Source organism: Alternaria conjuncta (genome assembly GCF_024043145.1).
Source record: "Alternaria conjuncta strain BMP 0040 chromosome Unknown scaffold_12, whole genome shotgun sequence".
NCBI classification, from domain to species: domain Eukaryota; kingdom Fungi; phylum Ascomycota; class Dothideomycetes; order Pleosporales; family Pleosporaceae; genus Alternaria; species Alternaria conjuncta.
Window position 1 is genome coordinate 266,484 of NW_026250101.1, and position 20,653 is coordinate 287,136.

Consider the following 20,653-nt stretch of genomic DNA (forward strand, 5'->3'; position numbering starts at 1 on the left):
AGTTTAGAGTTGGTTTAGACAAGCTCGAAAGTGGGTCAAGCTTTGGAGGGGCTCGCTTGGACGAGCTTTTGCGGGGATAGCAACGGGTTAGGGCCGGTTGACCATGGAGCTCTATCAGCGATATCACGGCATAGATAAACAGATTCGGCTTGCTATAAGTTGCGATATCGCTCTTACTCATCGGGAAGCTCTCTATTTCTTCATCTCTTGCTATTTCCTTCGATATACTCCGTATTTGTGTGTGGTGAGGCTGAGCTCACATTTACGCGTCGCGTCCCCCCGCATTAGCTCCCCGCAGTGTCAACACAGCTATACGCCGTCTTTCTTCCGACAACAACTGTCCTGACGACAACCACGATGGCGTCTATCGCTCGCACTGCCGGGCGTATCCGAGCCCCAGCTTTTCGCGCAAATGCTCGCGTAGCTTCAAGGGCACCAATTGCAACACAGAGAAGACATGCTTCCGCAGCAGCAGCCGCCGTTGCAGACAGCGGCGAGCATTCCTTCTTCCCAGATGAGCCTCGCCAGCCTACTGTAAAGACACAAATACCCGGTCCGGAGAGCAAGAAGGCTATCGAAAGACTAAGCAAGGTCTTCGACACCAGGAGCTTGAACATGATGGCCGATTACTCGCAAAGCTATGGCAACTAGTACGTCCTCCATAGATTGAGCAAAAAATACCAATTGACATCTCCCAGCATCGCAGACCTCGACGGCAACGTCCTCCTCGACGTATACGCCCAAATCGCCTCCATCCCCGTAGGCTACAACAACCCATCCCTCCTCCTCGCCGCCACCTCCCCCGACATGGCCTCCGCCATCATCAACCGGCCCGCACTAGGAAACTTCCCGCAACACGACTGGGCCGACATTCTCGAAACAGGCATCCTATCCGTCGCGCCCAAAGGCCTCAACCAAGTCTTCACCGCACAAGCCGGCTCCGACGCCAACGAGCTCGCCTACAAAGCCGCCTTCATGTGGAAGCGACAACAACAACGCGGCGGCATCGACGCCGACTTCTCCGCCGAAGACATCTCCTCCTCCATGAACAACAAAGCGCCGGGTGCACCCGACATGTCGATCCTCTCTTTCAAAACCGGTTTCCACGGCCGCCTCTTCGGCAGTCTCTCAACCACGCGCTCCAAACCCATCCACAAGCTCGACATCCCCGCCTTCGACTGGCCGCAAGCCCCCTTCCCAGTGCTAAAATACCCCTTACATGAACACGAAGCCGAAAACGCAGCAGAAGAACAACGCTGCCTCGATGAAACCGAATCCATCCTCCTAAACTACCACAACCCACCCGCAGCCGTAGTAATCGAGCCCATCCAATCCGAAGGCGGCGACAACCACGCCACGCCCTTTTTCTTCCGCGGCTTGCGCGCCCTCACCAAGAAACACAACGTCCTCCTCATCGTCGACGAAGTGCAAACGGGCGTCGGGGCGACCGGCAAGTTCTGGGCGCATGAACACTGGGGGTTGGACGCGCCGCCTGATATGGTTACTTTCAGCAAGAAGGCGCAGACGGCGGGGTATTACTTTGGCGATAATGCGCTTAGGCCGAATAAACCGTATCGTCAGTTTAATACTTGGATGGGTGATCCGGCGAGGGCGATTCTCTTCCGGTCTATTATCCAGGAAATCAACCGGATGGATCTTGTTAACAGCACTGCTGCGACGGGGGATTATCTCTTTGCGGGCTTGCAGCGCTTGAGCGAGAGGTTCCCACGGGAGATTCAGAATCTGAGGGGGAAGGGACAGGGAACGTTTATTGCGTTTGATAGTGTGAGGAGGGATGAGGTGTTGAGGAAGGCGAAGGGCGAGGGTGTCAACATCGGCGGGTCGGGAGAGAGGGCAGTCAGGTTGAGGCCTATGTTGATTTTCCAGAAGCACCACGCGGATCTTTTGCTGGAGAGGTTGGAGAAGGTTTTCCACTCTTGATTCGGCTTTTGATTGAGGGAATGGGGTTGTTTGTTTTGGGTACACGGGTCGATGGACATGATGAAGGGATGGCGGAGTTCAAAGGGCGTTGGTTTGATCTGCTATATATGTTCTTTGGTAGGACGTAATGATGAAAGCTCGAGTTCTCTACCTCAATCCAGCCCGTCTTCCTCTATCACAAGAAAACGTACAAAACCAGATGAATGATCATGAGTTCAGTTCTTATTCATCAACCATACGACTCTCGCTATGAATATAACTTTTTCCTCGTCGCATCGACTCCTCGTAACAACTCCAGTACTCCCAACAGTCACCCCCATTATGTATACAGAATCCCAATCCAGTAACAAAAAGGAAGAAGGAGAGGAAACAAAGTCCAGTCCAACCTCATGGGGTATCAGAATTTGCTTTCAATCAGCCAAAGGAAAAGCCACCCGCTAATGTAAACAAGTGCAATGATAAAAACGCCAACAAGGAATGGGATGTTGATGTGTATCCCACGGCCGGGAACGAAAGTGGCTGTGCGTGAGCTCTCATACAACACCCTTTCTGCACTCTTCTTTTCTCACTCAGGCCTCTCAAGACAAACCCTCAACCCATACTTCAACCCCTCAATCTCGCAATACTCTGCCAGAAACCTAAGTCCAAACCGCACCGCCTGGATGGGCGTGGTATCTGCGCCCAGCGGCAAGAAGTACGGGCCCGACATCTTCGCGCCGCTCAGCTTCTCCGGTTCGCGGGCTAGTCTCGCATTCGACTCCCTCGCTGCATACGTTTTCTTGTATGTGGATTGCAGATCCTCAATCGGCAGCGCAATCCGCGCATCTTGGTAGTGGCGCTGCATTTTGATCGTGTGGTCAGACAGTAGCGCGAAGTTTTCTGCGAGGCTGTTGTGCTGGCGGGACGCCTCAGCCGGATTACCACCACTATGACCCATGCCATCTTGAGGCGAGTCGTGCGTTTTGGGGTTGTTGCAGCGCTGGGAGACGTGTGTGCAGATTGCGGCGGCGATTACGGAGCTGAGGTAAGAGCGGAGGCCGTCGAGGTGTTGGAGGTCTTTTGTGCTGCGCGAGTAGGAGAGGCAGAGGGGGAGGAGCGTCTTCCAGGTTTGTTCTACTTCGCCGGGGCGGCCGCGCATGTGGAGGGAGAGGTCTTGGGCGAAGTAGGCGGCCATGTAGGCGCTGGGTGGGTGTTAGTCGGGGTTCATAATGTATAGCTGAGTGTTGGGTCTTGAACTTACAGGATACACTCCAGGTTAGTAACTGCAGCTCTCTTCTCATCCTGTTTCGAAATCTTGCCGCTGGTGAGGATCTTGGTGGCTTCATGCTTAAGGGCTCTACCCATTTGATTCCACCTTGCCGACGTATGCCCAAGCAGCGAGATGTCTGCCTGCTTCTTGTTGTTGAGAGGAGCAGATGTAGGTTTCGCGCCGGCTGGGGTTGCGCCAGACCGGCCGGGTGTTGCGTCGTTGCTCTCGGAAGACTGAGTTCGTAACATGTTGACTGACTTGAGGTCCTTCTTAGGGGTTGCGTATTGCGTCTGACTGTTTTGGAGAGGGGTAATGGGCCGGTCTTGGGTTGAGCCTGCTCTGGGTCGCTTAGTGGGCGGTACCGCCAATGTCGTCTCCTCTTCCGCGCGCGGCCGCTTCTCTGGAACTTTTGATGGCGTTGTAGTTTGTCGTGCAACGACCTTGGGAATTGCCTTCTTCTTAATGACAGGCGGATCCGTGACCTTGGGCTGCGTGTCTGCCATAGGAGTCGCCTTGGAGGTATCGTTGCGCTCCTTCTTCTCGGCATTCGCTCGTTTCGATGGTAGGCGGAGAATCTGGCCAACGACAGGCGCCTTGGTCTTTGAGAATTTCAGCTTAACTACCATACTAGAATCTGTTTGTTCGGCTTGACTGACTGGTTCGGGGTTGGGCGATTTGCCGTTGCCGTTGATGGAAACTGAGCGCGCTCGGTTCTCTGACTTTGGTGTACCGTTGGACTGTTGAGATCCGCTGGGTGGCACAGCAAGTGTCTGACTCTTGCGATCTGATGATGACACAGATGCGTCGGAATCTGTGCGCTTTCGCTGTACTTCCATTCTGTCGAGCTCGGCCTGTATGTTGGAGGGGAGTGTGGGGGATAAGATATTCGGGAGGCCGTATGGGTTGCCCATTGGTTCGTGTACTGGCGAAAGCAGCGGAGGTAGGCCGTGTGGTGTTGAGTTGGAGGGGTCCGACTTCTCGATCTTGCCCTTGGAGCTGGTTGTCTCGCTCTTCGTTGTGGAAGTGGCTCGCGGCCGATTTGAAGAAGGGGCGCCTCTGTCGGCTTTCCGGATGGGATGCTCGTCGCGTGTAGCACCAGAGGATCTGCTACTGTCAGTAATTGAACAAAATATAGAGCGGCGTACCCACGACTTCGGCGACTTGGGTTCGGTCTTCTGGGACGGCGCAGACAGTTTTTCAGACTTGCTGGCCCCATTCGCCTGTTTCTTGTCCGGCGCAGAACTGGGCGAGCTGATCTTGACGCTGGGAGTGTTGGGACCGTTCGCCTGCTTGACCTTGAAGGCTGAGAGGTTGGGCTTCTTCTTCGCTGGCTGGCCATTCGCGGCCTGGGAGCGCGGTGGTTCAGGCTCGGGCTCGTCGTCTTCTCCCGCCTGCAGCTCGAAGCAATCCTGACACGGCTCCCGATATAGATATGTCCTGTACTGCAGGTGCTCCTCCTCGGACTTGAATAGCCTTCCCAGTTTCCAGGCGTTAGCTTGTTGTTGTGAGTAGTACCGGTACGGATGTAAGGATGGCGTGGAAAGTATATATGGTGTGCGCGGGACCGCCGTCTTTATGCGCTTGAAGATGCTGTCTAGGGCGTCGAGCTCGCCTTGGTCGTCGGCGGAAAGCTGCTTGCGCTTGAGGGATCGCGTCGTATCCACGATGGGCTCAGGTTGGTCTGGGCCCGACATGGCGTGTTACCTCAGGGTCTCGGGCGTGCAGTCGGTCGCGTATAGCAGCGGTGTCGCGGGCCGACGGCGGTAGGTGCAGTGGAACGACGTGTGGAGGTGGAGGAGCATTAGGTGAGGCGCTCGAGCGGGGATGGGGTTATGGCAGCGCCGTGGACGCGGTGTGAGGGCGGAATCGAGTCGGGACGCGCGTGGACAATAGCAGGGCGACAATCGCTTTCTCTTCACATGTCGTCAGTACAATAGACCCACGCGAGCGCGCATGTGGGTAGCGCGGGCTCTCCTCTCTCACTCACCCAGACTACGGGCGCTGCTACCTCTGGTCGATCGGGCGGGAATGGGACATCGCTCGCGCGTCGTATCTATGATAGCGCAGCGACCTGGTACGTGAGGCCAGAAAAACGGCAATCTCGTGTTTGCGACAGCGCTGCGGTCAAGGGCGACATGTCGAGGTGGACATGGCTTGGCGGGAGGCTTCTCCCGCGAGCTTCAGCCCTGGCTGCCGCCGGAGAGGCCTGCATCGTCCATTGGCTGCTCTTTGCTCCGAAGGCACCACATCACTGGAATACGCACATCGTCCTGACTACGATCTAGCTTGGGCAGCGTTCTTCCATCGCGTTCATCACGCGGGAACTCGAGTCTTATTCACTCTAAGGGTTGATTTGTTTCCACACGGCTGCTCGGGACGTCCCTGTTATTCAGTGGTCCCGAATGATCGGCATGGATGACATCAACGCGCTCCGACTCCACGCATCCATGTGTGCATCGCATCACATATATGGCCACCGGGCTGCTGTCGGGACAACCTACAAAGGGTCCAGCCATGTCTTACTTGTCACGGTCATGACAGATTTCACGTCGCGCATTCTGTCAAGATTAGTACTATTGATGTTTGGACTAAGGAGGTTGCAGATCCCGTTTCACACCATTACCTGCACCACCGGCAGAAGGAAGCACGTGTCGGCGATAATTCCAAAGTCTGATTCCCGAACCAAATGTACTTCATGGCATTGATTAGAGTTTCTCAATGCAGGTCGCCTCCCGAAGTTTCGCCAAAAGGAACATGGGAACCACGCGGCGTATTTCGAGGAGTTTGGTAGAGATGGTTTCACCCAAACTAATGCAGTGAAACACAGTCAGCCTCTGTCCTACAGCTCCTCGTCGTCCGTCTCGTCATCATCATCGTCGTCGTCCGCTGCTGTTGCTGCAGCTGGAGAGGGTTGTTTCAGCACATCTTTACTTCGCGTCATTCTCTTCTGAAAGGGAAGTGCTCGAGGTGGTGGTACACCCTTGCTTTGCGTGGCTTCACTCTTGGAACTCTGTGCAACAGAACTTGCTCTCAGCGTCTCGGATGACCTGCCTCTGGGGCGTGGTGCAGGTTCATCCTCCTCGTCTGTTTCATTGTCGGACTGCTCTGGGGTCATGGGTTCGGGCATTTCCTCGTCGTCCTGCTCTTCGACCTTGGCTAGATCGATCTCCATCTGGTCGCTGTCTGCATCTGGTGTTGCCTCTGGCTCTACTGCTTGAGCAGGAGCTTTACGCTTCGATGTTCGCGATGCACCTGGTTTGCGAGTCTTGGTGTCTGCTCGGGTCGACTGTACGGCCGCCGCTAGATATTGTCAATATATGACTACGTCACAGCGACATCTTACTAACCTGTGGGCTTGTCGACTTTTACGCCAGCTAGCAGACGACTCTGGTCCCGGATCTTCCGCTTCTTCTCATTTAGCAATTGCATGAACTGCTGGAGCATGGCCGTCTCGGTGTCATTCTTAGTTTTGATGAAGTCATCCAGTTGCGCATTGAGTTTGGCGAGGGTGTGCTGCTCGCTCTTGACTTGGTCTTTCAAGTTGACCACCTGCTGCAACGTTTTGGCGTGCGCCATGGCTGATGCCTGCGCCCACTCAAACGGGTTGAACTCAAACTCATCGTCTTCTGGAAGGACTATCTCACCCAACGTGACCTACACACATCAGATATATTCATCTTGGAGAGCACGATGCTGCCCACCTTGATGTTCCCAACGTCCTGGCGAAAAGAAAGTTCTAGGTTCTTGTTTTTCAGCGTGTAGACCATGCGAACGCCGTCCAAGATGTCGGTCTGGCCGATTTCGGGCTGTTGCTGGAGCAGAAAATGAGACACGACGGCGGCCCACTCGTCGTCGCTGCCCTTGAATTTGTGCTTGAGACTGGCGAGATTGCGGTGCGTGACTGGGGCGCGTCAGATGGCGAAACACAGACGTGCTGTGGATGCTGTCTTACTCGAAGCCACATATGGGGTTTCGCCCTCGCAGCCGACCAATCTGACATCCAGAGGGTGGCTGCCCTGCTGCAGCACTTCGATGACGACGGTCTCGCCGCGGCCATCCGCAGGCTCGACTGGCAAAATATAGCGGCTCGACATCGTGCGATGGTGTGCACAAGCTAGGCGGGACTGCGGGAGGGAGCCCAAGTGGGAAGGTTTGTGATGGTGTGGCCAGGGAGGCTAGTCGCGATAGTGAGAGCGTCCAGGAACAGGTACCGGGCGTTTCACGTGGTAGGGAATCTATTGAAACCGTAACCTGAACCACGTCTACCTGAGACGGCAGGCACGGGAGGTTATATTTGTATGTAGATAGTAATGTCACTTGCGTGGTGGTGGTGCCCAGGTGGGTGGTGCCGTCGCAGGCAGCACCCGCTGGGGTGAAGGTTAGTGTTTGTTGATGTCCAGGCATCCGCCCGGGACGCGAATCGAGCGCGATCCGCACCAGTCGCGCTGATGGGGAGCAGAAACAAACATGGGTGCTATTCAGGGCGCGGTGTGTGGCGTGGTATATACATAGGCAGTCTCTGGTTGCATTGTTCCTGCATATGTAGGCTCCCACGACAGCTGTACTTCCAGACTCATCGCCGTCATCGTCGCCCTTGCTGCAGGGGTGCCGAGTGTGTTATTCGTACCGACACGCGTGGCCTAGCGTGCGGGCCAGCCTGCAGACCGGCCTTTGTCTACTTACCGCCTTTGTGCTTCGCGTAGCCCTGCAGGAACCTGCAAGCGGTGCCAGACGACCCTCCAAGGCCCACAGCCCAACCACCTCAGTACCTCGCGCGAAGATCCTGCACACCCACCTTACACCGCACCTGCGATACCCGCGCGACAGCTCCACCGAGCATGGCGGCCAACAACCGCTCCTTCGCGGCGCGCATCGCCTCCATGACCTCGCAGTCGACCCAGATGGAGACATGGGACGACGGCGACTTCGACGACCGCTCCGACGGCCTCCTGTTCAAGAACTCGACCGTCCACTCACTCTCTTCGCGCATGAGCGTCCGCTCCGAGACCGAATCCAATGACGACTGGCAGATTCTGATTACGCCAGGCGACCAAGCAACCAACACCTCCGCCATCAAGACCGCCGCGAAGCAGGCCGGCATCCCCATCCCCACGAGCGTGCCGTCGTCGGCGCTCCTCGGCGGATCAATCAAGAGGCTGGGCAAGAAGAAGTCGACCAAGAAGATCGAGGTCGACGACGACTGGGGCAACGACCTCGAGCTGCCCACCAATGCGAAGGAAGGACTGAAGTTGAAGGCGCCCAAGCCACGCACGCCGGCGGAAGAGGACGATGACTTCGACTGGGGCGAGGGCTCGCTCGGCATCCGCTTCGCAGGCACGCGACAGGGCACCCGCGGTGCACGCAGCTCGTCCGTGTCCGCCATGAGCCCCAGCCTGGGCAGCATCATGACCATGGAGAGCGAAGACGACGACCTGGGCGGCCTCGTGCTGCCGACCGAGCCCATGGACTTCAGCGCGCGTCTGGACAAGCTCAAGAAGGCCGAGCAACCACCAGCACCACCAGCCGCAGAGCCATCGCTCCTGCCACCGCTGCCATTGCGCGAGCAGTCCCTCACGCCGACGCAGCCCACACAAACCACCTCGATCCCTGCCCAGAGGCCGTTCCAATCGCCGCCCCAATCGCCCATCGCTGCACCACTATCTCCTTCCCCCTTCAGCAGCCCCACGCCTATGAGCCCCAAGGCACTGGCACCATCGCCCAAAGCCAAGCCCGTGGTCCAAGAGGAGGACTTCGAGGATGGCTTCGATTTTGGCAATGGCGAGATCCTGGACCGCCAGAAGCTGACGCTCAACAAGAACATTGTCGTCAAGAAGCCCGCGACCAAGACCACCGCCCCACACGCTGCTCGTCCCGCTACTACCATCACCTTCACCGACAGACCCACTACCTCGCGGATACCCAGGCCCCTGCCCTCCATCGCGAGTCGGACCAGGCTTACCCCTGTGTACGAGAGCGGCGCGTCCACTTCGAACTCGACTCGGACCATGCCTACTACTACCAGCGCACAGCTGCTCCGCGCGAAGCGCTCTGCTCCTGTCCTCCGCAACAACAACACCAGTCAGCCACCACGCATGCCATTCCTCCCTGCTGGCGGGGCCTCTTCCCAATCGCACCACGTCATGTCCAAGAGCACTTCGCAAGCCCACCTTCGCCGTGACTCTGACCCTCGCCGACCGCAGTCTCCCTCGATGCGCTCCTACTCGCGCCTGTCTGGCGGCGGCCACAACGAGACGCCTAGTCGTGCTGGGGTGAGACGTGATCAGGCTCCCTCTGCCCTTGCACGTCACCCACCCCCAAAGAAGCTGACACAGCCTCAGCGCAAGCGAAACTTTGGCGACGGCCATGAGCTCGACCTGTTCGATGACTTGCCTACTTCCGCTTCCAAAGAGAAGCAATTCGAAAAGGTGCCGCGCAATGTCGCCAGCAACAAGTCGCTGCGCCACCAGCCGAGCAACTCACGTCTGCCGATGCCTGATCGCATGGCGACGCCTCTGCCCCAGACTCCGCGTAGTCCTCCCAAGATGGACCACACTCCTCGCTTTGCTCGCGACACCGCAGCAAGCAGGAACGCACGTGAGCAGCGCTTGGCAGGTACGAGGTCTCGAGCAGAAGGCCCCATTTCCTCCAGGCCCGTTAGCTGGGCTGCCCAAGTGGCCGCTCGTAGCCCTCATACCAGTCCATCTGCTCACAGGAAGAAAGGCTCAGGACAGAAGCCGCAGTTGATCAGGCAGATGACGCAGCCCTACACACAAAGTACAACACCCCACCATCACTTCCCAGCTCCTACTGACCACTATGTAGACGAGAAAGGTATGATTTACAACCCAACTTTGCAACGTTGGGAAGGAAACGAGGAAGCCCTTGTTTCGTTCTCACACCCTAATACTTCCACTACGACCCTCGCCCTGACCACGGCGAGCACGCCTACCTTTGCCCCGCCCGGAAACCAGATGAGCCGCAGCCATGATCGTTCACAATCGATCTCGCATATTGCTCTTTCGTCCATTCATGCCGGCCAAGAAAAGAGGAGCTTCTCGTCGCGAGCGGCCAAGCTGGCCCAGCCCCCAGCGCCCGCCCCAGTACCGTCTCCACCACGCCCTGCTTTGATCTCCCAAATCTCTGTACCACGCCAAGTCCAGTACGAAGGCCGCATGGTGTTCGATCCTGTCAAGATGACCTGGCTCAAGGCGCCTCGACCATCAAACGACATTGGATCGCCTTCAGAAGTGGACGAAGACGAAGACCCATTCGCTGGCCTCGACGACCTCAAAGACAATGAGAGTGTCGCTGGTGGCAATGGCATGGGCGGTACCGGCACACCGAACCCCGATGATCCAACCTTTGTGGGCGAGGAGTTCGATGTCGGCCCTGGCTTTATCCGGCGACAGAAAGACGAAGAAGCCATCTGGCGACGACGCGTCGAAGGCTGGGTCGGCGGCCTTCGCGACAACGGCGAACACCGAGGCGGCTGGCGATGGGCGATCCGCGACTTCGCCGCCAGTGCCTCTGCTGGCCACCCAAACTTTTAACGAATACGACACCACGACACCACGACCTTGTACTATATGTGCACGCACACCCATACTCACGCTCACGATTTTATGATTGCATCGCAGATGATTTGGTCTTTCGGCGCATTTTGCTGGACTATGATCCACAAAAGTAATGAGACGTGCCTTGGAATGTCTTTTTGAGATATCCCCCCCTTTGAGTGTTATGATGGGCGTGTTTTGGATAACCGCCTCACTCTTACGAACAACGCATTTAACGACCTTTACGATTGCATTACACATGCTTTTACAGAAAGAGCTTCGCTGCTCGACTCACACGACACACATGACTATACACGATTTCCTTTGTTTATGATCTACGGCGTTTTTGGGTATTGTCTTCAGTACATACGAGAGCATCTAATACTATATCCTTGCTCGCTACGAGACGAAATGAAATCTATTATGTTATCAATGTCCTTGTGTGCTTCGTGGTGGTGAGACTGGTCTGCAGAGGCTGGGAAGGCTACGTCATCTATTCAGGGGCATGAATTAACCACCCGCCCAAACTAAACGACCTAGGAGTCTATTGAATGTCCAAGTTTCGAGTAGCTCCCTTCCCTCGATTCTGGTACGGTGTTTTCGGTTCCATCTCAACAATGAGCTCAAGCGATCACGTGTTAGGGACGGAGATGCTACCCAGGTGCGACCTTGGACATGGTCAAAGTCGTAAGAATTTACAATGCGTTGTAACTGTGTCGAGTTTCCTCTCGATACCAACGAGTACTGCCACCTGCTTAGTTTCGCCCTTGCATGAGGTAGCTCGGTGATGTGGCCGCTACTGGAGGCTTCTTTCGGCCCACGGACGGAGTCATAATAGCGGGGTCGCTGGTCACACGCCCAACGTGACCCACCGCCCGTCACACAATCCTGCCGGCCGTCACCGCTCCTCCCACCCTATATCATGTCGCGCTCCAACGATCCAGGTCACTACTTCCAGACGACGTATGGGCTTCCATCCATCTTCATCCATCTTCCTTTACTTTAGCTGATAGCATGTAGCTCCTCTCTCGAGGAGACAGCTCGCAAGGCTGCCAAGTCCAAGAACACCAAGGGCAACCCCCTCAAGCTCCCCTCCAAGATCCTCGCCCTCACCGCGGACCCGCACGATGAGAATCACATCTACGTTGCCGAAGCAGCCGGCAACGTGAAGCGCATCAACATTGAAGTCGGTCAGACCTCCGTTTCTCAGCCGCCTCGTGGCTTCTCTTCAGCTATGAGGTCATCGCTGACAGCTCCCCTTGTAGACTAATAAGGTCGCTGCCACCTTCACAGGGCCCGTAGCCCCTCTCACGTCCGTTGCCGTTTCCTCAAAATCCGACACGCTGTTTGCGGGGTGCTGGGACAAGTCTATCTGGTCATGGACCCTCTCCACGCGCAAGCCCGCCAAGCGCTTCCAAGGCCATAGCGACTTCGTCAAGGCCGTCATAGCATTCACGCTACACGGCAAAGAGGTCATGGTGTCGGCTTCACAGGATGCCAGCATCATCGTTTGGGACGTCGCCACGGGCTCGAAGCTACATACACTGAAGGGACACACACGAGGGATTCTCGCTCTTGCGCTAGACCCGGCCGACTACGAGCCCAGCAAAGAGACTGCTACAGTCTTCAGCGCTGGAAGCGACCGAGAGATCAGGCGGTGGACCATCGGGTTGACGTCAGCCTCTGAGGTTGAACCGTCGCCCATCATCGCTCACGAGACAAGCATCGACGCCCTACACTTTGATTCAGACGGCGATCTATGGACAGCTTCAGCAGACAAGACGGCCAAGTGTCTCTCCAGAGGCCGTGAGTGGGAAGAGGATTCGACATTCGAGCACCCCGATTTCGTCCGCGATGTTGCCATCGACGAGGATGGCGGTTGGCTGGTCTCCGTATGCAGAGACGAAGAGGTTCGCGTGTGGGACAAGAGCAGCGGCAAGCTGCATCATACTTTCAGTGGGCATTTTGAAGAGGTCACTGGCCTCCTTCTACTAGGCCAACGCGTGGTCAGCGTGAGCATTGACGCTACAGTCAGACAGTGGAGCCTCAAGCCTCAAGAGCTTGCCAAGGCCATCCAAGAGGCCGAAGACGAGCGTCTCGGTAAGGAAGAGGACAAGGAACCCGAGCGCAAAGAGGGCATGATGACAGCGGAAGAAGAAGCGGAGCTCGCTGAGCTTCTAGGAGATAGCGATTAGTTTTCGACGAGCGGACCACCGACCGGACTTGTGCTACACCGGATTTCCTGGAATTCGTCGAATGAGCTTGTCCGGTTCAACCGTCCCTCCATCTAGGTAAATTCGAAACGAGACTATAGGCCAAGACAGTCATGATGTACTCCACCAACATCCGGCCAACGGCTTCCAAGGACGAACACGCCTGGCTTTGCGACTACATGGCCTCCGAGCTTCACGGTGATACGAGAAGTACTACGGAGACTGGCCATGCTCACAGCTCAGTTCTAGCAACACTGTTCGTCTGGCCCTGAAACGGGTCGTCCTACGCCGGATGTGGCATCGGTACCATGGTTGGCTTTCCGCACATTCTCTACACAGAGTAGCTTGGTATTCCCCATTTTCTCCTTTTATGATTGATACGTGGTGCTATTTACTGGTGTCTAGCGTCGTGCCAGGCAACCACCACAGGCACACATACACACCTCGATACGTGACACACCTTCCTTCCAGCAACAGTTTCCTGGCCTTGTTACCCTCACTTCACCGTCCGAGGGATTCTCACACTTCTTTTCCTCCATGCATCACTTTTTTTCGTCGAGCGGCGCTTGCTTCCACCTTTTTATTACGCCATCTCATGCCGTCCCGACCACATCGCCGCACCATCGACCGCAGTTGCCAGCCGACACCACGATCGATGCCGCGCGATGAGTCCCTCCTTCTCCACTCCCTCCTCCGAGTCCTACGAGTCTTGCAAACACCATTGGTGTAGCGGACAGACAGCCATGAGGAGGACGCACAACCTCACGCCAGGGAGTACTCCCCGCCACCGGTGTCGCCTTCTCAGGTTGTCGCGCGTGGAAGATACCAACAGATAGTAGCGTTCGCGCTACAACAGACGTCAACCGTCCATGGTTCATTGACGCGAGCGCATGCGTCCTCCTCACGGCAGTCCAAGCATATGTAGGAAGTCAAGGCTTCTCTTACTGTTTCTTGTGCGCGTTGTCGACGAGGACAACCGATGACAGGTCCTCCTTGTTGCTGGCAGGGCATGAGTAACCTTACAGAGACTGTCGAGATACCGGTTGGTAAGCTCCTGATGAGCTGAGGCGCGCAGCTTCTGCTCCGGCATGTTTACGGCGACTGCAGTCGACCGCGATTACTATCACCTTTGGTGTCACACGGACAGAGGAGTCTGTTAGTCAAAGGGAGTATTCCCCGCCGCCAGTGTCGTCTTTTCAGATGTACGAGTGTGGAAGAAGCCTGCGATATCGATACTTCCTTGGAAGTCTCCGACAGACCTTACGGTCCACGGCGTTCTTTTGGCTACAGTCACTTCCTCTCTTCAGGCCTAAACATGTGCGCATGTCATGGCCGCGTCGCCCTCAACCGTAAGCTGGTCTGGGATATGGGTGGGTGGGGGAGATGGAGGGGAGGCGGCTGGGAAGGGGTGGGGAGGAGGTGGAAACACCCCCTCTCCCCCTTCTTCTGGTTTCCTCTTCCTCTACCTCCTCGCATCAGCCCACGTCCCAGACTAGCATGACGGGAGGGTGTACTACTGCGATCGCACCTAAGCTCTCCCTTCACGGACAGCCATGGCTTGCTTCGCGCTTTTGTGTCAAACTCTTCGGAGTACTTTTGGTCTACCTCATTTTGTGTTCCCGGGTTTGAGACTGGTTTGCTCCTTGTCCTCCTTCCGTTCCTGATGGCTCGAGTTTGGCTCCCCTACCGATTCGCTCGCCTTACTGGTTTCAGGTAGAGTATCCTTTCCTCACAGGGTGGGTGGAGCAGGCGGCAGGGACAAGGCGGGGAGAGTGTGGAAACACGGTCTCACTCGACCCTCTTCTTGCTGCTTCCTCCATCTGCCCGCCAAAAAATGCTTCGCGATGAGAACCTGTCAGCAAGGGAAACGGTTCGCCGTATCCCCGCCACCAGTGTCACCCTGTTCAGGGAGGCGAGCGTGGAAGATGCCTGCGATATGGAGGCTTCCTCAGAAGTTCCTCCGATAGACCGCATGGTCCATGGCAATATTGCTTACAAGCACCCTCTACCGCATGTCCCCCCGATGTCTTGGCCATTGTGCAAATGGGTTGGTCAGGGAGGTGGTGGAGGTGGGATGGTCAGAAGGTGGAAGCACTTCCTTCCATCCTTCTCATCATCTCGTCTTCTTCTGCTGCCTCCTTCATCTTCCCGGCTGCTGCCTTCCGAGTCCCGCCTTTGAGTCCCCGATGTTACATCTTACTTTCGGGTACGCCCGCGCCTTCAGGTACGCCTGCTTCCTTCGGATCTGTCCGCTGAGTTCGAGTTTACCTGCGCCGTCTGGATACAGCCTGCTCGTTTACGTCCATCCGTTCCTCCGACCGAATACGTTGCCGTCGAGCTACCGACACGCGGACTTGTACTGCAGGGAACGTTCGCGTAACCCCGTCGCCAGTGGCACTCTTTTTAGAGGTTGCCGAGTGCGGAAGATGCCAACAGATATTGAGTTCTCCCGGCCTCTGCTCTTGTCCGGAGTAGATGGTTGGGGTTCTCTGACAGACCGTAATGGTCCCTGGCTCAACTTGCATACAAGCACCCGCCTCCCTTCGGAGGACAGTCTCTGTCTTCGCGAACGGGCTGTCGCCGCATGTGTGCGACGGCCTGTTCGTTGGGTGTTCCCGTCCATGCGTGGACTGTTGACAACAGATTGACGGATGGCCCATGGATTCTCTCTTAGAGAGTCTGTGGGCTAACCGTTGACGACCGATTCGACAGGGTCGCATGGACATTCGTGGAAAAACCTATCGTGTTGAACTTATTGTGTCAAACTTTATCGAGAATTTTATTGGAATCGCCCTTACGGGCACTACAGTGTGGGGGAATGACCGGAGCTGATGGGTCCCGAAAACCCCTCTCGGCGTTGATGGCTAGTACCCTTTCGTTCGTGTTGCCATCTGATGGCATATCGAACACCCCGTGTTTGGTATCCTGCCCGCGTGCCTGCAAAACACGTTGGTTTGGTGTACCATCACAAAAAACGAGAAACATCGACAAAAAAACATCGAAAAAAATCGTCCTGGACTGTTGCTACACCGGCTTGTTTCTATCTTCTCACTGCCCCTTTACGGATCAGCGGTGCTTGGATATCCGGTGTGACAACGGTCTCTTCTTTGGTAAACGCAGCCGCTTGCTCCTTTATGGAGTGACTGGGCTTTACCATTCGCCGAGCTCTGTCCTCATCACTGTACGGGATGGAGCGAGGCACCCCCGTGGAATCTACCTGTTGCTCTCGTGTGCGGCGGAGTTTTGACTACGGGGTATGCGTGGCAGACTGCTATCGCGACTTGACCCAGATGACGAATGCTTGTCACGACCTGTTGTTGACGTTTGCTGCGGACGACTTGTTTGTTAGCGGCGAGCTGTCGGCGACGAACTGTAGACAACTTGTTGTTCGGGTCAGGGAGGAAGCGAGAAAATGTCTCCGGCCTTGCAATGTCGCCTCATCCAGCCGACGGACCAAGGTCTTCACCGTCTGCGCGCTGGCCACTCTCTTTGTGGTTTCAGCTGCTGCAACCTAGCGGGGGACTGCTAGCGTGGACCGCGCCGGCTCATCTTTTGAACCTGGCCCGGGATGAAGCGAAAAGTGTTCCGGTCTTGCTGTTTGTTTCCCACTTCGGTGGGGGACGATGAAGCAAGGTGTCCCGCGGTATACGCGTCGCTTCTTTTTTGTTTGCGGCGTTGACTACCTGCGATGTAGCGAGGCGGCAGACTGCTATTGCGGACCTGATAACGGTCAACTTCTTTGGTTGGACGGGCTTCGGGCAGGATGCAAAGAGTGTTTGCCATTAAGGAGAAAATGGGTCGCTGGCGGGCGTGCCAGGCGATCGCAAGAGGGGGACGGGCGGTAGAAGTCGGACCCTTGCGCCTCCTCGTGGTGCTGCCTGGATAGTCGACTGCTCTCTTGCACTTGAGTTTGTGTGAGGGGGTGGGAGATGAACTAGATGCTTGGGACGCAACGATGTGTAAGTCTGTCCTTTACCTTTGGTTGTTGCTGACGGTGGAGTGTTGGTGATGTGATGATGGGTTGGATGTGACTGGATGTTGCTTCGGGCGCTTGCTTTCATGTAGACGCTGGCTCTTTGAGCGAAATGAATGATCGTTTCGGACTATATACTCTTGCTGTACCTCCCCGTGATCTCTTGTCTTCGAGTGTTCGTCTTCACTTAGACTATCATTCCTTCCTTCCTTCCGGGCGCATCGTCGGCATCTCATCCAACCATCATGGCCTGTCTTGATACCTACAACCTGACTGTGGGGCTTCTACTTGGCATCCAGAGTGAGGAGCCTCGTTGTTATTGAGTTTTACTCCGCCACGAAATTCAGCGTGGGGGCTGGATCTTGGCCGCACAAGTGCCTTTACTAGTCTACGGGGCGTACAAAACCGGAGTACAGCATTCGCCAGGTGACTTGTGAGCAAGCCAGATTACTGAACATTATGCAGTCAGCTCAGGAAGCCTCATGAGCCAAGTACGATGCTCTAGCCAATCAAGCTTACATTGTTCCGATTCTAGAAGTATGTTTCAGTAACAAGCCCCCAACATAACAAGACATCGACACCCTCTTCGTCGTGCGTGTGTCGACCCTTTTTGCTCAACAGCCCTACCAGCTCGTACACCACCGAGCACAGAACATCATGTCCCCGCGCATACCATTCTTCTTCTCCCTTCTCGCACTGGCCAGCGCGCAAACCTGTTTCTGGCCCAACGGGGGCTCGCAGGACGACACGCGATACCAACCCTGCTCCAACGACACGTCGAATCCGCTCAGCCACATCTGTTGCGCAGAGTGGGACGAGTGCCTTCCGAACGGTCTTTGCCTTTCCGGTCCCGGCGTCTTCTGGCGTGAATCATGTACACTGTCCAACTGGGAAGCTGGAGGCTGCCAGGATCTGTGTTCGAGTGCTGTAAGACGAGATGTCCGCATATTTGACGTGAACGAACGCGAATAGCTTACGTGTAGCTACAGGCAGAGCAACGGAAAAACGATGTCGAAGTCACGCCTTGTGATGATAGTGCTACGTCGGATTGGTGGTGCTGCGGCAATTCAAGTGCTTGCTGCAGCGATCCTAGTCTGGCGAAATATCAGATCGAACCTGAGTTTGTTGGGGCTGTCACTAGTTCCTCTCTTCCATCGTCTACCAGTAGTCCTCTTGTGACAGGCTCGTCTACTTCGTTCAGCCCTTCGTCTACCGCGCCGACACCGAACGATGACAACGGTACCTTATCGACAGGTGCAAAAGCTGGCATTGGTGTGGGCGCAGCTATCGGTGTCATCGCGCTGGTTGCTGTAGGTGTCATCATTGGAATAAGGACGCAGAAGAATAAGAAGAAGAAGGATGTGAGGGAGGAGACGGGGTATCACGAGCCGGCCAAAGAATTGCCACCAAGTTATAGATACGAAGCTCCAGCTACGGGGCCACCGGTGGAGCTCGCTGGGGATCAGAGACAACCACAGGAAGCAGCTGGAAGTCTTCGCTAACACGTCCTGAAAAGGTTGTCTGAAGTTGCAGGCGCATGCGACAGAATGGGTGCTTTTGCGGAATGCAGAAACGAGCTACGGCTGAGCGCAATGTAACACGGAAGTAAAAGCTTGTCTTGAAGGCCTACGCTATGATCACTGCGACTGCATATGTATGCTCGTGTATCCTCGGGCGTGCAGTGTTTGAATTACGATGATCACGATTCAGGGCTAACACTTGCCCCTGGTCCATCGCGTGTCTCATGCGTGTCATAACAACGTCATCTCTACAATCGTGGCGATCCAGCATACCTTTCCAGATTCACATCCGCATTAACTAACCCAAGAAAGCACACCAAGACCGGTTGCGACTATTTGGCTGCGCAATCACGAGAGCGGATCGCTCCCGAAAGCAATAATGCATGATGCGTGAACGCTGGTAATACGCGCTTTCCTCCGGCATATGTGGCCGCTGGTAGGTATAATACATGAGCGACGTACTTTGTGTTACGAGTACTGCAACTCTAAATAGATTGTCGCATTGCAACAACTCAGCAGGATATTACAACATGGCGAACTCGCAAACAACGAAACAGGCTTTACTCGAGCACAAAGTCATTCCCGACGTCCTTCCAGACACCATCAACCTCTCCTACAATCTAACTCTAGAATGGCCCAACGCCAAACTCGATACACCAGGCAAAGAGCTAGCCAACGCCGATACGAAAGAAGAACCAAAAGTCTTCCTCGACCCTGCAGTGAGCAATCTCACTGATCTAGTACACTACACCGATTGACGTCGCATCCAGCCCAGCGAGACCCTGGATAATCTCGTCTTGATGATGGTAGACCCCGACCTCATGACGAATAACGATACGACCTTCGGCCAAGTCCGCCACTGGCTCATCACAAACCTGTCCTGCGACTCCAGCGGCACACTCTCACACCAAGCCGCCGCTATACGCTCGCCTTACGTGCGCCCCGCGCCGCTCCCCAATTACATCTCGCCATGCCCGCATCGCTACGTATTCATTCTCGCCCGCAGCTCTGACAAGATCGAAGTCCGCCCCGAAGATCTTCGTGAGATGCAGAATCAGTATACGGCTGCGGTGCAGGGCAAGCAAGGCGAGATGCAGGATCTTAAGGACCGGTGGGGGTTTAATGCGCAGAGGCTTTGTGAGGAGAAGGGGTTGGAGGTTTTGGCTGTGAACTTTATAAGGGTGGCGGGGACGCTGGAAAGTAGTGTTGCTAATGCGGGGATGATGGCGCAGGCGGTTGGGGATAAGGTTGTGGGCATGTAGGTGACATGTTGGATATCTAGAAGAAGATGATACATGAAGAAATATCCATTAGATTGGTGTATTGCCAGTCAAAACTACCCTCTCCTTCTTCTCATCCCATCTCATTTCATCTTATCTCACTCCCCCTTCTCCTCCTCAAAAACCTCAACCACCACCTCCCCACACCCACCCCTCCACGTCTGCGTCATCTTCGGACGGAACAGTCCCCCCTCCCTCCCTCTCACTCTCCTCCTTCGCCCGCTCCCTCACAACCTCATCATCAGCCTTGATCCTGGCGAAGACATCGCCGCCCCAAGGGTTCGCGGGAGGCGGTACCCGTGCACTACCGAATACAGCGCCTTTAGCAGGCTGCGCGCGGTAGCTGCCAGGGCTGGTTTGCCGACTACGCGGGGCGCGGGGAGGGCCGACCGTCTGGGTGGTGGAGTGTGTTGCCGCCGACGTTGCGAGTTGACAGGTGGCTTTGATGACCACGGGGAGAGGTGTAGTTGCCATAGGGGCGGGGAAGGTGTAGGCTGTGTCCCAGAAGAAGTCGGGGGACAGCGGGTTGTAGGCGCCTGGCTGGATTTTGGATTGGGAGGAAAGCTCCCGGTTAAGTGAGCGTGGATGGCAAGCCACTAGGTGGGATGATGATTGAGTGGGTGACATGTTGTTGTAGTCGGTAAGTGGTTTGTTGATTTGTTGTGGGAGTGTGGGAATTGGAAGTGTAGTAGGTAGGGTGGTGTGTGGGATAGAAGAGAGGAGTAGGAGAACGGATCGTAGTCTTTATATATGGTACCTGCGGTGGAGAATTGTACGCGGTTTATTGAGATGGCTGGGTACAATAGACGGGTGTGGTACAATAGGAAGGAAATCTTTGCGTTTTGTAAAAGTGAAGGTGAAAGAGACGGGCTGTTCCGGTTGGATGTGGTGGACGAGCCTGAAAGTAAGGCATCACAGATATAC

At 55.6% G+C, this 20,653-nt stretch overlaps 6 protein-coding genes across 6 annotated transcripts; 4 read left to right on the forward strand and 2 right to left on the reverse strand.

Moving 5' to 3' along the window:
* Positions 1–357: 357 nt before the first annotated feature.
* Positions 358–1,941, forward strand: J4E85_008042 (uncharacterized protein; the record flags this gene model as incomplete). Its single annotated transcript, XM_051472271.1, has 2 exons — positions 358–650; positions 699–1,941. The coding sequence occupies 2 exons, from the start codon at positions 358–360 to the stop codon at positions 1,939–1,941; spliced, it is 1,536 nt and encodes a 511-aa protein (XP_051323736.1).
* A 565-nt stretch (positions 1,942–2,506) lies between these two features.
* J4E85_008043 (uncharacterized protein) lies at positions 2,507–4,884 on the reverse strand (the record flags this gene model as incomplete). Its single annotated transcript, XM_051472272.1, has 3 exons — positions 2,507–3,122; positions 3,182–4,294; positions 4,340–4,884. The coding sequence occupies 3 exons, from the start codon at positions 4,882–4,884 to the stop codon at positions 2,507–2,509; spliced, it is 2,274 nt and encodes a 757-aa protein (XP_051323737.1).
* A 1,145-nt stretch (positions 4,885–6,029) lies between these two features.
* J4E85_008044 (uncharacterized protein) lies at positions 6,030–7,284 on the reverse strand (the record flags this gene model as incomplete). Its single annotated transcript, XM_051472273.1, has 4 exons — positions 6,030–6,490; positions 6,538–6,844; positions 6,892–7,091; positions 7,143–7,284. 4 exons carry the CDS (start codon positions 7,282–7,284, stop codon positions 6,030–6,032), a joined length of 1,110 nt encoding a protein of 369 aa, XP_051323738.1.
* Positions 7,285–8,028: 744 nt separating this feature from the next.
* On the forward strand, positions 8,029–10,740 carry J4E85_008045 (uncharacterized protein; the record flags this gene model as incomplete). The annotated part of the gene is made up of 2 exons (XM_051472274.1): positions 8,029–9,964; positions 10,013–10,740. 2 exons carry the CDS (start codon positions 8,029–8,031, stop codon positions 10,738–10,740), a joined length of 2,664 nt encoding a protein of 887 aa, XP_051323739.1.
* A 925-nt stretch (positions 10,741–11,665) lies between these two features.
* Positions 11,666–12,938, forward strand: J4E85_008046 (uncharacterized protein; the record flags this gene model as incomplete). Its single annotated transcript, XM_051472275.1, has 3 exons — positions 11,666–11,706; positions 11,764–11,929; positions 12,009–12,938. The coding sequence occupies 3 exons, from the start codon at positions 11,666–11,668 to the stop codon at positions 12,936–12,938; spliced, it is 1,137 nt and encodes a 378-aa protein (XP_051323740.1).
* Positions 12,939–18,979: 6,041 nt separating this feature from the next.
* On the forward strand, positions 18,980–19,711 carry J4E85_008047 (uncharacterized protein; the record flags this gene model as incomplete). Its single annotated transcript, XM_051472276.1, has 2 exons — positions 18,980–19,168; positions 19,220–19,711. The coding sequence occupies 2 exons, from the start codon at positions 18,980–18,982 to the stop codon at positions 19,709–19,711; spliced, it is 681 nt and encodes a 226-aa protein (XP_051323741.1).
* Positions 19,712–20,653: the final 942 nt, after the last annotated feature.